The 13,268-nt window shown below is 39.7% G+C and overlaps 1 protein-coding gene across 2 annotated transcripts in view; it reads left to right on the top strand.

Annotated features, from left to right (window-relative positions):
• Window positions 1–13,268, top strand: part of Vps26a (VPS26, retromer complex component A) — a 34,974-nt gene that overhangs the window by 5,304 nt on the left and 16,402 nt on the right. The window contains exon 2 of one of the 2 annotated variants that reach the window (XM_005360107.3): window positions 5,595–5,744. In XM_005360107.3, coding sequence (XP_005360164.1) covers window positions 5,595–5,744 — 150 coding nt within the window. Of the gene's footprint in view, window positions 1–5,594; window positions 5,745–13,268 lie in introns of those variants that run through there. The other variant, XM_026785710.1, reaches the window with a different exon arrangement.

The raw sequence follows: 13,268 nt of genomic DNA, 5'->3' as shown, positions 1-13,268 counted from the left end.
CAAAAAAAAAAAAAAAAAAAAAAAGAATATAGCATAGTTTTTTTTGAGGGGGGGGAGGGGGTTTCGAGACAGGGTTTCTCTGTAGTTTTGGAGCCTGTTCTGGAACTAGCTCTTGTAGACCAGGCTGGCCTTGAACTCACAGAGATCTCCCTGCCTCTGCCTCCAGAGTGCTGGGATTAAAGGTGTGCGCCACCACTGCCCAGCTATAGCATAGTTTTGTATATATTTTTAATTCTAGTAATTTTAAAATTTATGAATAATGTCAAAATAAGACCTTTTGTTTATTGTAAAATTGCTTTTGTTAAACATTATTATTTCACGTGTATGTGTTTTGCCTGAATGTATGTATGTCTTGGCATCACATGCTTGTTGGGTGCCTGAGAGGACTTCAAGATCCCCTGGAACTGTTGTTACAGACAGTTGTGAGCTGCCATGTGGATGAACCTGGGTCCTCTGGAAGAGCAGCCAGTGCTTTTAACTGCTGAGCCATCTCTCCTGCCCTATTATTGCAAAATATTGTAGAACTGTGTCTACTTTTTTGTTTTGGCAGTCTTGTGGCAATTTAACTTAGTTAAAATAGTATTTAATTTACATCTTTAAATCTCAGATTTCAAATTGGATAGACCATTCTGCATTTTCTATAGAGTATGTATGGGAAAAGTTGGCCGCATTTTATTTTATATACAAAACAACGTTCATAGTTCTCCATGTCTTAATTTTTTGCGGAGTATAGAGTTAGGAGAGGAAATTAATTTTAACTTCCTTGCCTGTGTTTTGTGACATCAGCTAATGCTGGCACTATGGGAAGGGGAGTCCACCTTGTTTTCACTATCAGTTGCCTTTGTTTAACGGATCTGACTTAGTTTCCTTGGGCAGCTACTTGGGTATATTGTCTTTGCCCCTTCATGTCAGGCTTTCTTCCTACTACCACCTTCCTCCCTTTTTGCCTCAGTGAGTTGCACAAAGTGGATAACCTGCTAAATATCAGGTAATCAGTTTTGAGCTGCACACACACATATAATGTTTTAGGGGAAATGCACTCTTTCAAAATTACTGGGGATTTGTTTGTTTGTTTTTTAAAAGTTCTGACTTTCAAGACTTTGTGTATTGAGGTAACTAGGTCACAGGACATAGTGCTGAAATGTTGCTTGGGAATTGAGACAAGAGAGATCTCAAGTTTAAGGCCAACCTGGGCAGCTTAGCCCCTGTCTCAATCTGGAGGAAAAGGGATCAGAAGAGGATATTAAAACACAGTGGTAGAATAGAAAGAAGCCCAGACCTTGCCTGGGTTCAGTCCTCATTGCCTGAAAGGAAGCAAAACAAGAGCTGGAAGTGGATCATGAAGATCATCTGCCTACCACTCTATCTTTTCTGAATATTTAGTCAATGACAAGTTTGCTTGTTAAAATTAGCTTTCTGGATAAATTTTGAGTTTAATTATCATCACAGAAAGAAAATTGCTGACTGTGTCTTTGGAGCATATTAAAAGTCTAGTTTGTAGTTAGTTATTTGAAATTGTCCCTTTTGCTGGGGCTGGAGAGGTAGATCAGGATTTGGGTCCCAGCACTCACAGAGTGGTTCTCAGCCACCTGTGGCTCCTGCTCCAGAGGATCCGATGCCCTCTTTTGATCTCTACAGCAATTAAGCACACACAGCAAACAGACATAAACACAAACAAAACCTTCATACAATAAACATAAAGATAAGGCAGGTGATGGTGCCACAAATCTTTAATCCCAGCACTCAGAAGGCAGAAGCGGGTTGATCTCTGAGTTCAAGGCCAGCCTGGTTTACTGAACAAGTTCCCAACATTCAGGGCTACACAGAGAAACTCTGTCTTAAAAAACCAAAAAGAAAAAAATACAGATAAATTAAAAAAAAGTATTTACCAAGGGCGGGGGATAGAGTGGGAGGGTGGGAGAGATTGCCTATTTTGTTAATATAGGAATAATGAAAACAATTTGGTCATTGTGTCACCTGTGACCTACATAATCTTAGGAGATGCCTTGGATTGTTTACTATTATTACCTCTCCAACCAAGACAGGGCTGATGTTTAATGAGTTCCAACTGAGACATTGTTCCTCACCTCTCCTGACTTTCTGAGGAATGTTTTGTTTCACCAACAATTACAAATTTCAGTCCATTTTTTTTGTCCATAGTCACTTTTTTATTATTAGAATGGTTGTGTATTGAAAATTAATACTTTAGGTATATGAGGGCCTTGTTTAAAATAGTATAAACTGTTTTTAGGCTCTGTTTTCAGTGATGGGCAAAGGAGAAAATATCTGGCCTCACAGAGTAAATGCACAGCTCAGAGAATGAATTAGAGACCAAAGCTCGGAGAATCCAGTTTGCATTAGGATGTCAGGTAAAGCCCTTACAGAGATGAGTCAGTCTCCAGAGGGTGAGTGAGTCAGGTATGGTATTTTGCCTGCCTCTGGGACAAGAGAGAAGGACAAATTTGATGAACTTCTGCACAAATTACTTCCATCATTTGAGGCTATTCTGTCTGGAGAGCTGGTAGGTCTATCTTATCCACATCAGAGAATAAATTGTATATATGTTTAAAATAACATTTGAAGTCACTGTTACCCATAACAATTTTACATATTGGGACTGGAGCAATGATTAAGCGATTAAGAGCACTGGCTAATTTCCAGAGAACCCAGGTTCAATTCCTAGTACTCACGTGGTGGCTAACAACTGTCTATGTAATGTTGTTCCCAGGGAACCTGATGCCTTCTTGTGGGCTCTCCAGGCACCAGGCACGCACATGGTACACAGACTTATGTGCATGCTAAATACGCACAATAAAATAAATGAAAAAAATTGTACAAATTGATGAACCCCACAAAGTAAACATCCAGAGCTCCAATAAAATATTATTAGCACCTCTGTTGGGTATATAATGGCACATCCCTTTAATACCAGCACTCAAGAGACAGAGGTAGGTGGGGCCCTGTGATTTTGATGCCAGCCTGGTTTACATGGTGAGACCCTGTCTCAAAAAAATATCTATTGCATATAAATAATATATGTATATTATATGTATAAATATGCATAACGCACATATATTAATTATATGTAATACATATATTAGCACCTCATCTCCTCCTGTAGCTTTTTAGGTTCTTTGTTGTTGTTTGCTTCTGTTTTTTGTTTTTTTTGTTTTGTTTTGTTTTTCGAGACAGGGTTTCTCTGTGGTTTTTGGAGCCTGTCCTGGAACTAGCTCTTGTAGACCAGGCTGGTCTCGAACTCACAGAGATCCGCCTGCCTCTGCCTCCCGAGTGCTGGGATTAAAGGCGTGCGCCACCACCGCCCAGCTACTTCTGTTTTTAGACATGTTTTATTCTGTATTCTATGCTGTCCTGGAACTCACTACATAGTCTAGGCTGCCTTGAACTTTTGGTAAGCCTTCTGCCTCAGCTTCCTAAGTGCTGAGATTATAGGGATTCACTACAGTGACCAGATGCCTAAGTACGTTGTTTTATTAAAGAAATATTTGCCATCAATTACTGTGTGTGAATACTTGTGCACACAGATGCCACAATGCATGTGTGGAAGTCAAAGGACAAATTATGGGCATTGGTTTTCTCCTTCTGTCATATAAAACTCAGGTTTTGAGGCTTGGTTCCAGACATACACAGTCAATGAGCCTTCTCTCTGGCCCCAAACTGTCCTCTAAAGTAGTTCCAGTTTATAAGATCTCCAGTAAGTTGTAATATTTTAAAAAGTTGTGTGATCAGATTGGTTTTTATCTTATGAGAATTTCATTAAGACATTTTCTTTTATTTCTGAGTGGTGTGTGTGTTTGTGTGTGTATGTATCCACAAGCATGCTAAGGATATGGATACAAGTAGTCACAGGTTTTTTTTTTCCTCACATGAATGCTGGAAATCTGAACTCAGGTCCTCTCCCCAGTTCCCATATTTTCATACTTAGGTATCATTATATTTTGCTTGTATTTGCACCCTTTTTTAACTCTCTGTCATCATTGCCCTTCCTTGCTAGTCTCCTCCAAATAATTCCTTTCTACTTTCATGACATTCGTGTGTGTTTGTGTGTACATGTAGTTAAATATATATCTTTTTGAGATTATTTTACTTAACATGATCAGATGAATGTTTTTAAAAGGTCACTTTGGTTTTCTTGTGCAAAGTAGAGTAGAAATGGGGGGATATAGGCACTGGTGTGGAGGGGTGTGCCTGTGGACCTAGCTGCCTTGAAAGCTGAGGTAGGAGGACTGCTCAAGCTTTCTGGATAGAGAACAAATCACACAGAAGGACCCCATCAAAGCACACATGAGAAAGGATACATTATAAAGACTAGAACACTGTTATCAGTGGTCACACAGCCCATGGCTGTATCTAGATGTTGGAACCATTACTAGTGTGTGCTCATTATAAATTGCTGCATTGCCAGCTAGAGTGCTTTGTCATTGGGTGTAACAACCGATTCTGCGTTACCCCCTCGGTACAGTTCGTGCGCCACTACAAAGAGACCTGGGTCATTCGAAAGGAGATCAGCCAAATGCCGTTTATTCAACCTTGGGGAAATCCTTATATACCTCACTACTGCACAAGGATTTCCACCCCGTGCAGGTGGGAAATTACCACACCAAAGATGGAGTCAACAATGCCCTACAGCTAATCACCAGACGGGGCAGAGGGAGCAGAGGAACAAACAATGTTTTAGCTGGCTGACCAGAAACTGTCCTCAAGATGAACCCCAAGAACAAGGGTAGACCCGGGCCCTACAATTGGGAAGCAGTCATCTGAAGTTATAGTGCTTATATATTTTTTGGAAATATTTATAGGAATTTCACAGCCTCTAATGCTAGTTAGTGCCAGGATTACTCAAAAGTCTTATGTGTTGTAACACATTCTGTTTAGACGCGATAGAGCAGAGGCTTTATGGTAGTTAGGACAGTGGGATGACCCTGGAACTTGAAGGGGTAGTTTAGACTGTGCAGGTTTCTCTCTAATGGAAGAGTGACTTACAGGTCTATCTAAGTTGCAGCTTTTCAAACTTGGATATAAGAAATTGACTTCTTATATTTTTGAAAAAGTTAGTATTTGATTATTATGTAGGTTACTTGTGGAAATGACTGAGTTATAGCATGTTCAAGTTCTTTTTTAATTTTGGTTATTAAAAATTAACATGAAGTTTATTCTCCAAATTGTGCGAATTTCAGTGTTAACTGCATGTACACTGTACTCAGTTCAGGTTGTTGCCTTGATTTGCTTTCAGTGCTGGGGATTGGGTGCATGTATGTTCATTTTCATGTAGAATGTAATACTTTTTAACTCATAGATGAGTAATTTGATTGGCTTTAAAATCAAGTAATTAAGCCGGGCGATGGTGGCGCACGCCTTTAATCCCAGCACTCGGGAGGCAGAGGCAGGCGGATCTCTGTGAGTTCGAGACCAGCCTGGTCTACAGAGCTAGATCCAGGACAGGCTTCAAAGCCACAGAGAAACCCTGTCTCGAAAAACCAAAAAAAAAAAAAAAAAAATCAAGTAATTAAGTTTGAATTTCAAAGTGTAGTGACTGGCTAAGCATGATACTAATGAGCATCTTTATTTTGTTTCAGAGTTTTCTTGGAGGCTTTTTTGGTCCTATTTGTGAGATCGATGTTTCCCTTAATGATGGGGAAACCAGGAAAATGGCAGAAATGAAAACTGAAGATGGCAAAGTAGAAAAACACTATCTCTTCTATGATGGAGAATCTGTTTCAGGAAAGGTAAATTTCTGTTTGGTAAATTACCTAATTTTAGGTTGTTAGAATCAGTTACTAAAATATTCTGTGCTGTACATACATACATTTGGATGATTGTATGAAACAAAGTCCTTTTTCTGAAGGTCAACTAAAATCCTTGATGTATTAATAGCAGTAATGGGAGATGTTTTCATGGAAGGGTTCTAGGGTAGAGTCTTTGAATTTCACAGATATTGTTTTGCTGGTGACTGTATCTTGAGCTTTGGAGAATTTCTGCTTTAAATTGAGTTGGAGAGATGTGGTGTAGTGGTCTGGTGTGGCATACGAAAGGTTCTTTCTGACTTTTTGTAGCTCGCTCTTCTGTGCTCTCATGTCTCATTTGCCCGTGTTTCTTCATTCTGGGGGAGGTGCTTCAGCTCCTTCGGAATGTGTGTATAATTAGATACATTTAGATCCTCCTTCTATAAGACTCACACCTCTCTTGCCTTTTCATTACTCAGTAATATGTAAAATCCTTTTTTTCCTTCTTGTCTCATGTAACTCAGGTGGGCCTCAAACTCCCTGTGTTAAGATTATGGGCCTTCTCCTGCCTCTATCTCTGAAATACTGGGATTACAGACATGGACTATCATACCTGTCTAACCCTGTATTTTTTTTAGAACCATTTTAGATTTTCAGAAAAATTGGGTAAAATTGGAAGCTCTTTATGTTGCCTCTTCTTCACCATGCCTTCTTATATAACATAACAATACAATATTTGCCTGTTATTATTATATATTGAGGTAGGATCATGTAATCCAGGCTGACCTTAGACTACAGTGATTTAGTCTTCCTGCCTCAGCCTCCTGAGTTCTGGAATTGAATGCATAAACTATTATACCTAGTTTAGTGTGGTATAGTTTTACAAATAAACGAACGTAAGCCAGCCATAGTGGTATGTGACTGTAATCCCAGTGCTTGGTGGAGACCTGAGGTGTAGATGTTAGGGTCATCTTTAGTTACATAGACAGCGCAAGCCAACCTGTCTTAAAAACAAAACAACAACAAAAAACCCAAAAAGTAAAGGATGTAAAGAAATGATGAACCAGTATTGGCAGGTTAGTTTATAATGTTAGTTAAGGTCCACTTTTTTGTTTTGTTTTGTTTTTTTGTTTTTTGTTTTTTTGAGATAGGGTTTCTCTGTGTAGCGTTGGAACCTGTCCTGGAACTCACTCTGTAGGCCAGGCTGGCCTCGAACTCACAGAGATCTACCTGCCTCTGCCTCCCGAGTGCTAGGGATTAATGGTGTGTGCCACCACTGCCTGGCTAGGGTTTCATGCTTGATTACATGTTCTGTGGGTTTTGATAAACAGAAATTGTTTTGTATACATCATTTGAAGAACTTGAAGAATTATCCTACAATATCATGGCTTAATTATCTTACAAATTCCCCTCTGTTTCACCTGTTTGTACCTCACTGGCACCTCTATCCACACCAGTCTCCAAAGCCTATGCCACTATGATTTTTCTTTTTCAGAATGCCATATAGTTGGAATCATACATTATGAAGCGTTTTTAGATTACTTTCTATCATTTGTTTGATGTTTCTCAGTGTCTTTTTGTGACTTGGTAGCACATTTGTTTTTTTTTTTTTTTTTGGTTTTTCGAGACAGGGTTTCTCTGTGGCTTTGGAGCCTGTCCTGGAACTAGCTTTGTAGACCAGGCTGGTCTCGAACTCACAGAGATCCGCCTGCCTCTGCCTCCCGAGTGCTGGGAGCACATTTGTTTTTAACATTAAATAATACTCTTGTGCTGGCCGTGGCTCATGTCTATACTTTTAAGCATTTGGAGTGCTGAAAAGGCTGGTGGGTTGCTTCAAGATTGTGGCTACCCCCGCCTGCTTACGTAGTAATTTCCAGACAAGCCTGAACTACAGAGTGAGGCTGTTTGAAAATACGTGTTTTGATTTTTCCATTCACCCTCTGAAGGCTGTCTTGACTGTTTCCAAGTTCTGCTCAGCTACTACTTAATTGACTCTCATATTGGTATGTAGGACTTTATATATATATATTGTAAGATTTATTTTTATTTGTGTGTGTGTGAATGGGAGAGTATGGGTATACAGAGAGCATGTGGCGGTCAGAGGACAACTTTTCTGGCCTCTGTTTGCTCCTTCTGCCCTGTTTTAGAGGCAGGGTTTCTTATTTTTCCCACTGGCTGCATATGTGAAGGTCTAGGTGATTTTCCCATTTCTTTCTGGCTGTTAGAGTGCTGGAGCTAGGATTACAGATATGCGCCACATCTGACTTTTTATACATGGTTTCCTTTCCTACATTGGTTCTGGAGCTTGCATGACAAGAACTTTTACCTGCTGAGCCATTGGCCTCTTTTTGTATGTTTTTGGTGGGTATGGTGGTATACTCCAGTAATCCTAGCATTTGGGATTTTGAGTTTGAGCCAGTCTAGGCTACATGAGAGCCTGTCTAAAAGAGGAAAAAGGGTTTTATTTGGTAGTAGCGTTGTCCCCCCCCCCTTTTGTGAGGATGGTGGTTGAAAAAGGGTTTTTCTGTGTAGCCTTGGCTGTCTTGAAATTCACTGTGTACACTAGGTTGGTTTGAACTCAGACATCCAACTGCTTCTGCCTCCTTTGATTGAAAGTCTGTGTCCCTCCCCAGTAGCCTTTGCTGGACTAGAACTTAGTATATTCACCAGGCTATCCTCTTACTCAGAGATCTGCCTACCTCTGTCTCCAGAGTGTTGGGATTAAAGGTGTTCAACACCACGCCCAGACTTTCTTGTTTTTTTTTTTTTTTTTTTTTTTTTTTTCATTTTTCGAGACAGGGTTTCTCCTGTAGCTTTTGGTTCCTGTCCTGGAACTAGCTCTTGTAGACCAGGCTGGCCTCGAACTCACAGAGATCCGCCTGCCTCTGCCTCCCGAGTGCTGGGATTAAAGGCGTGCGCCACCACCGCCCAGCTGACTTTCTTGTTTTTTAATTCCCTCTATTTTCTTGACTTTCCACTCACTTTATTTCTGTCTTCTAATTAGCAGATGTTGATGTTTCCTTTGTTCTTTTCAGATCTAGTCTAGACATTTTTCATCTACAGTCAGGACACAAAGTTATTCTGTTTTCTTTCACTTAAGTTTTTAAATTATATGTCCTGCCTTGGTTCTTCGTTCATTTGGAATTGATTTTGCCTTATTGTAAAAGTCAAATGTGTCCCCACACTTGGATCTATAATTAATCCAGGGCATATACTGAACCAGTTGTCCTTCCTCTCAATGTGCTATAATGTCATCACCTTTGTCACAAAGCAAGGGTCATGTGGGTCTGTTCTGGCTTCTTTGTTCTGTTTTCTTGGATTTTCTGTGGCACATACCTCTTTTCTTTATTCTTCTTAAATATCCTAATTAAGTTGTAATTTATATACATAAAATTGGCTCTAATCTTGTTCAGTTGCTACCTGCTGTATTTTCAGAGTTGTGTCGCTTCCACCACTGACTTCAGAACATTTATCCCTCTGAACAGAAACAGTATCCACTACCTGCAAATCTCTCATCTACAAATCTACTTTGTTTTTCTATTGAGTTGCCTGTTCTGGACATTGCATAGAAATGGAGTCGCACTCTGGCTTTGAGTGTGGTTCCTTTCACTGAGCATTCTCTCTTTTCAAGGCTCGGGTAGCAAGTGTTCTACCTCATTCTCTTAAACTATATTTTAAATTTAAAAATATTTTAACTCTATTCAAGAAAGATCTCTTGTCCTCTTTTATAAAAGGCATTGACTTTGCTTACCAGACATATTATTTCTAGATATTCTGAAGTCCTCTATGGTCTTTAGATTAGTAACTCATTGTAAGGTTATTAATAATGATTAGTATATGTTTTGTTACTCTGATTTATCACAGAAAAATTTTTGCCTATTCAAGTTTTCTTGGTATTGTTTCATTGAAAATATAGACAACAAGGATTTAAAGGCATTTTTCTTTTTTCCTTTTTTTTTTTCTGTTTTTTCAAGACAGGGTTTCTCTGTGGTTTTGGAGCCTATCCTAGAACTAGCTCTTGTAGACCAGGCTGGTATCGAACTCACAGAGATCCGCCTGCCTCTGCCTCCCGAGTGCTGGGATTAAAGGTGTGCACCACCACCGCCTGGCATTAAAGGCATTTTTTATGTTAAAATTTTTTTAAACATTTATTTTATGAGGGAGTGGGCAAGGGTACATACCATAGGATGTGTATAGAGATCATAGGATAACTTGTGGAAATTGGACTTTTTTTCTTCTGTCATGTTAGGTTCTAGGATCAAACTCAGGTCAGCAATATTGGTGGCAAGTGCCTTTACTTAGTGAATTGCCTTGACAGCCCTAATTTGTCATTTTAACCAAACAGCCTAATGGTATTGCTTGTGTCTTTTGTTTTGTTTTATTTTGTTTTGTTTTTTTTCAAGGCAGGGTTTCTCTGTGTAGCTTTGGAGCCTATTCCAGAAATCACTCTGTAGACCAGGCTACAGCTGTTTTGTATAAGTAGTTGCATAAATTTGCCCTTTAATGACTCCATTATCGAGCATGCTTTAAAAGATTCCCCCTATGTATTAGAACATGTGTTAGAAATCCATTTTGTTCTGAATAATATTCCTTCTATATTGTATCCATGTGGTAAAGGATATGCCAAGTTGGTTGTGGTAGCTCACACCTGTAATCCCAGCACTTGAAAGGTTGAAGCAGGATAATGGCTAAAACTGAGTGTAACACTCTAACAGTGAGTTAGAGTTAAGGCCCCATTTTACCCTCTCCTTGGAACAAAAGATGTTTCCATGTCTTAATGTGAAGATTTCGATCTGTAGCTGTATACTTATGAACAGAGTTGCTGGTGTGTGCCAGCTCTGCTTCCCCTTGGAGGAGCTGACAGCATTTAGAGAGTAGCTGCATGACTTTTCTCCGGTGAGGGAAGACTCTATAATTTTTCGTTATTCTTGATGACACTTATATTTCTCCTCCTCCTCCTCCTCCTCCTCTTCTTTTTTTTTTTAAATATACTTTTGAGACAGTCTCTTGTAGCCCAGGTTGGCCTTCTGCTGGATGACAGGTGTGTGCCACCACACGCAGATCTTGTGTAGTTTCTTTATTGTGTCTGTCTTAGTGTAAAGGCCTAGCTCACACAGCCAAGGCTGGCCTTGAACTGCTGATCTTCTTGGCTCCACCTCCTAAGTGCTGTGTTTATAGGCGTGCACCACCAAGCCTGGCAGCTTTGTAGTTATTATTTGTTTTTGCTTTTTGAGACAGGATTTCTCTGTGTAACAGTCCTGGCTGTCCTGGCTGTTCTCAGACTCGCTTTGTAGATCAGTCTGGCATCGAACTCAGAGATCCGCCAGCTTCTGCCTCTTAAGTGTTGGAGTGTTGGGATTAAAGACGTGTGCTGCCACCACCCTGTGGCTTTCCAGTTGTTGATGGTGTCTCTGCAGCACAAAAATTTTAAATTTTGATGGAGTCCAGTTTATCTGTTTTTTAATTTAATTTTATTACTGGTAGTTTTTGGAAACCACAGCCTAAGTGAAAGTCCTGAAGTTATGCTTGTATCTTCTACTAAGAATTTGGTTGCTGGGGACTGGAGAGATGACTCAGTGGTTAAGAGTACTGCTTGCTCATCCAGAGGTTCTGAGTTCAATTACCAGCAACCACACGATGGCTCACAACTATCTGTAGTAAGATCTGGCACCCTCTCCTGACATGCAGACAGAACACTATATATATAATAAATAAATCTTTAAAAAAAGAGAGAGAGAGAATTTTGGTGTTGTACTCGCTTAGGTCTTTATCCATTTTGAGTAAATCTATTTGGTGTGAGGTAGTCTTCCAGTGTTGTTCTTTTGAATGTTAATATCCATTTGCCCACCAAATTCCCCCCCCACCGTTTACTGAAAAGAGAATTGCTTCTCTGTTGCATTGTCTTGATGCTCTTGTGCAAATACCTTTAAAAATTAAACCTCTTTTTACAAAAAATTTAAGAATATTTTTGAGTTTATGCAAAAAATTCTTATTTGTATACAGCTTAATTTCTTTTATGTTCTGTTCTGTACCTTGTATTATAACTTTCTAAAGAAGGGCAGAAAGTAAAAACTCTCTTTGAACTAAGAAGATCATTCTCCTTTATTTCTGAAGTTTTCAGACAGCAGCCATAAAGGCATTGTTTTTACATGAAAAAACTAATACACTTATTATTATTCATTAATATTTATTTATTTGTTTGTTTGTTTGTTTATTTATTTATTTATTTATTTATGGTTTTTCGAGACAGGGTTTCTCTGTAGCTTTGGTGCCTGTCCTGGAACTAGCTCTTGTAGACCAGGCTGGCCTCGAACTCAAAGAGATCCGCCTGCCTCTGCCTCCCGAGTGCTGGGATTAAAGGCGTGCGCCACCACCGCCTGGCTTATTCATTAATTTTTAACAGGGTCTTTATGTAGCCCTGGCTGCCCTCGAACTCCCTATGTAGACAAGGCTGGTCTTGATCTCAGAGATCTGCTTGCCTTTGCTTCACAAATGCTGTATTAAGGGTGTGTACTACTATACCCAGCTTAAAAACAATTTTTGTCAAAGCAGTTAGGTGCTGCTGTCAAAACCGTTGGGTCTATAAATATGAGTTCTGTGTAGAAGGAGAAATTTTAGATCCTGTTAGATTTCATGAAGATAAAGCAATTATTTATATTTTTATTTATTTATTCATTCATTCATTCATTCATTCATTCATTCATTTATTTATTGGTTTTTCAAGACAGGGTTTCTCTATAGCTTTGGAGCCTGTCCTGGAGCTAGCTCTTGTAGACCAGCCTGGCCTCGAACTCAAAGAGATCCGCCTGCCTCTGCCTCCCGAGTGCTGGGATTAAAGGCATGCGCCACCACTGCCTGGCTAAGATAAAACAATTATAATTAATATCATTGCAATTATTTCAAAGTGACATTAGTATAAAAGTCAATTTTTATTGTTTCAAGCTTGTTTTTTTTTTAATTATTTAGTATTTTTTGTGCTTTGGTGTGAGGGTGTCAGATCCCCTGGACCTGGAATTACAGACAATTGTGAGCTGCCATGTGGGTGCTGGAAATTGAACCCAGGTCCTCTGGGAAAGCAGCTGGTGCTCTTAACCACTGAGCCATCTCTCCTGCCCTCAAGCTTGTTTTCATAGGGCATTTTTACTATTTCATCTTTAGACCAAGGACTTGATGCTTGATGATAGCAAAATACCTTGACCTGATGGTACCGGGCTGCCCACACTGAGCGGTGCTTTTTTCCTATTGTAGCAGTAAATGCAGCAGTGCATGAAGGTGTAGGTTTAGTCTGAGCTACTTAGGTGAGGAATGTTTGTGTATTCATCAGTGTGAATATGAACTGTTCTAGCAGAGCTTAGAAACGTGATCTTAGATCATCACAGTATTGAGTAACAATAATGTACAAAGTTTTGCTGTCAAGCCGGGTGGTGGTGGTGCACGCCTTTAATCCCAGCACTCGGGAGGCAGAGGCAGGCGGATCTCTGTGAGTTCGAGGCCAGCCTGGTCTACGAGAGCTAGTTCCAGGACAGG

Source organism: Microtus ochrogaster, linkage group LG2 (assembly GCF_000317375.1).
Source record: "Microtus ochrogaster isolate Prairie Vole_2 linkage group LG2, MicOch1.0, whole genome shotgun sequence".
In the NCBI taxonomy this organism is placed as follows: domain Eukaryota; kingdom Metazoa; phylum Chordata; class Mammalia; order Rodentia; family Cricetidae; genus Microtus; species Microtus ochrogaster.
Note: the sequence above shows the minus strand (reverse complement) of the source record. Positions and strands in the feature narration are given on the sequence as shown.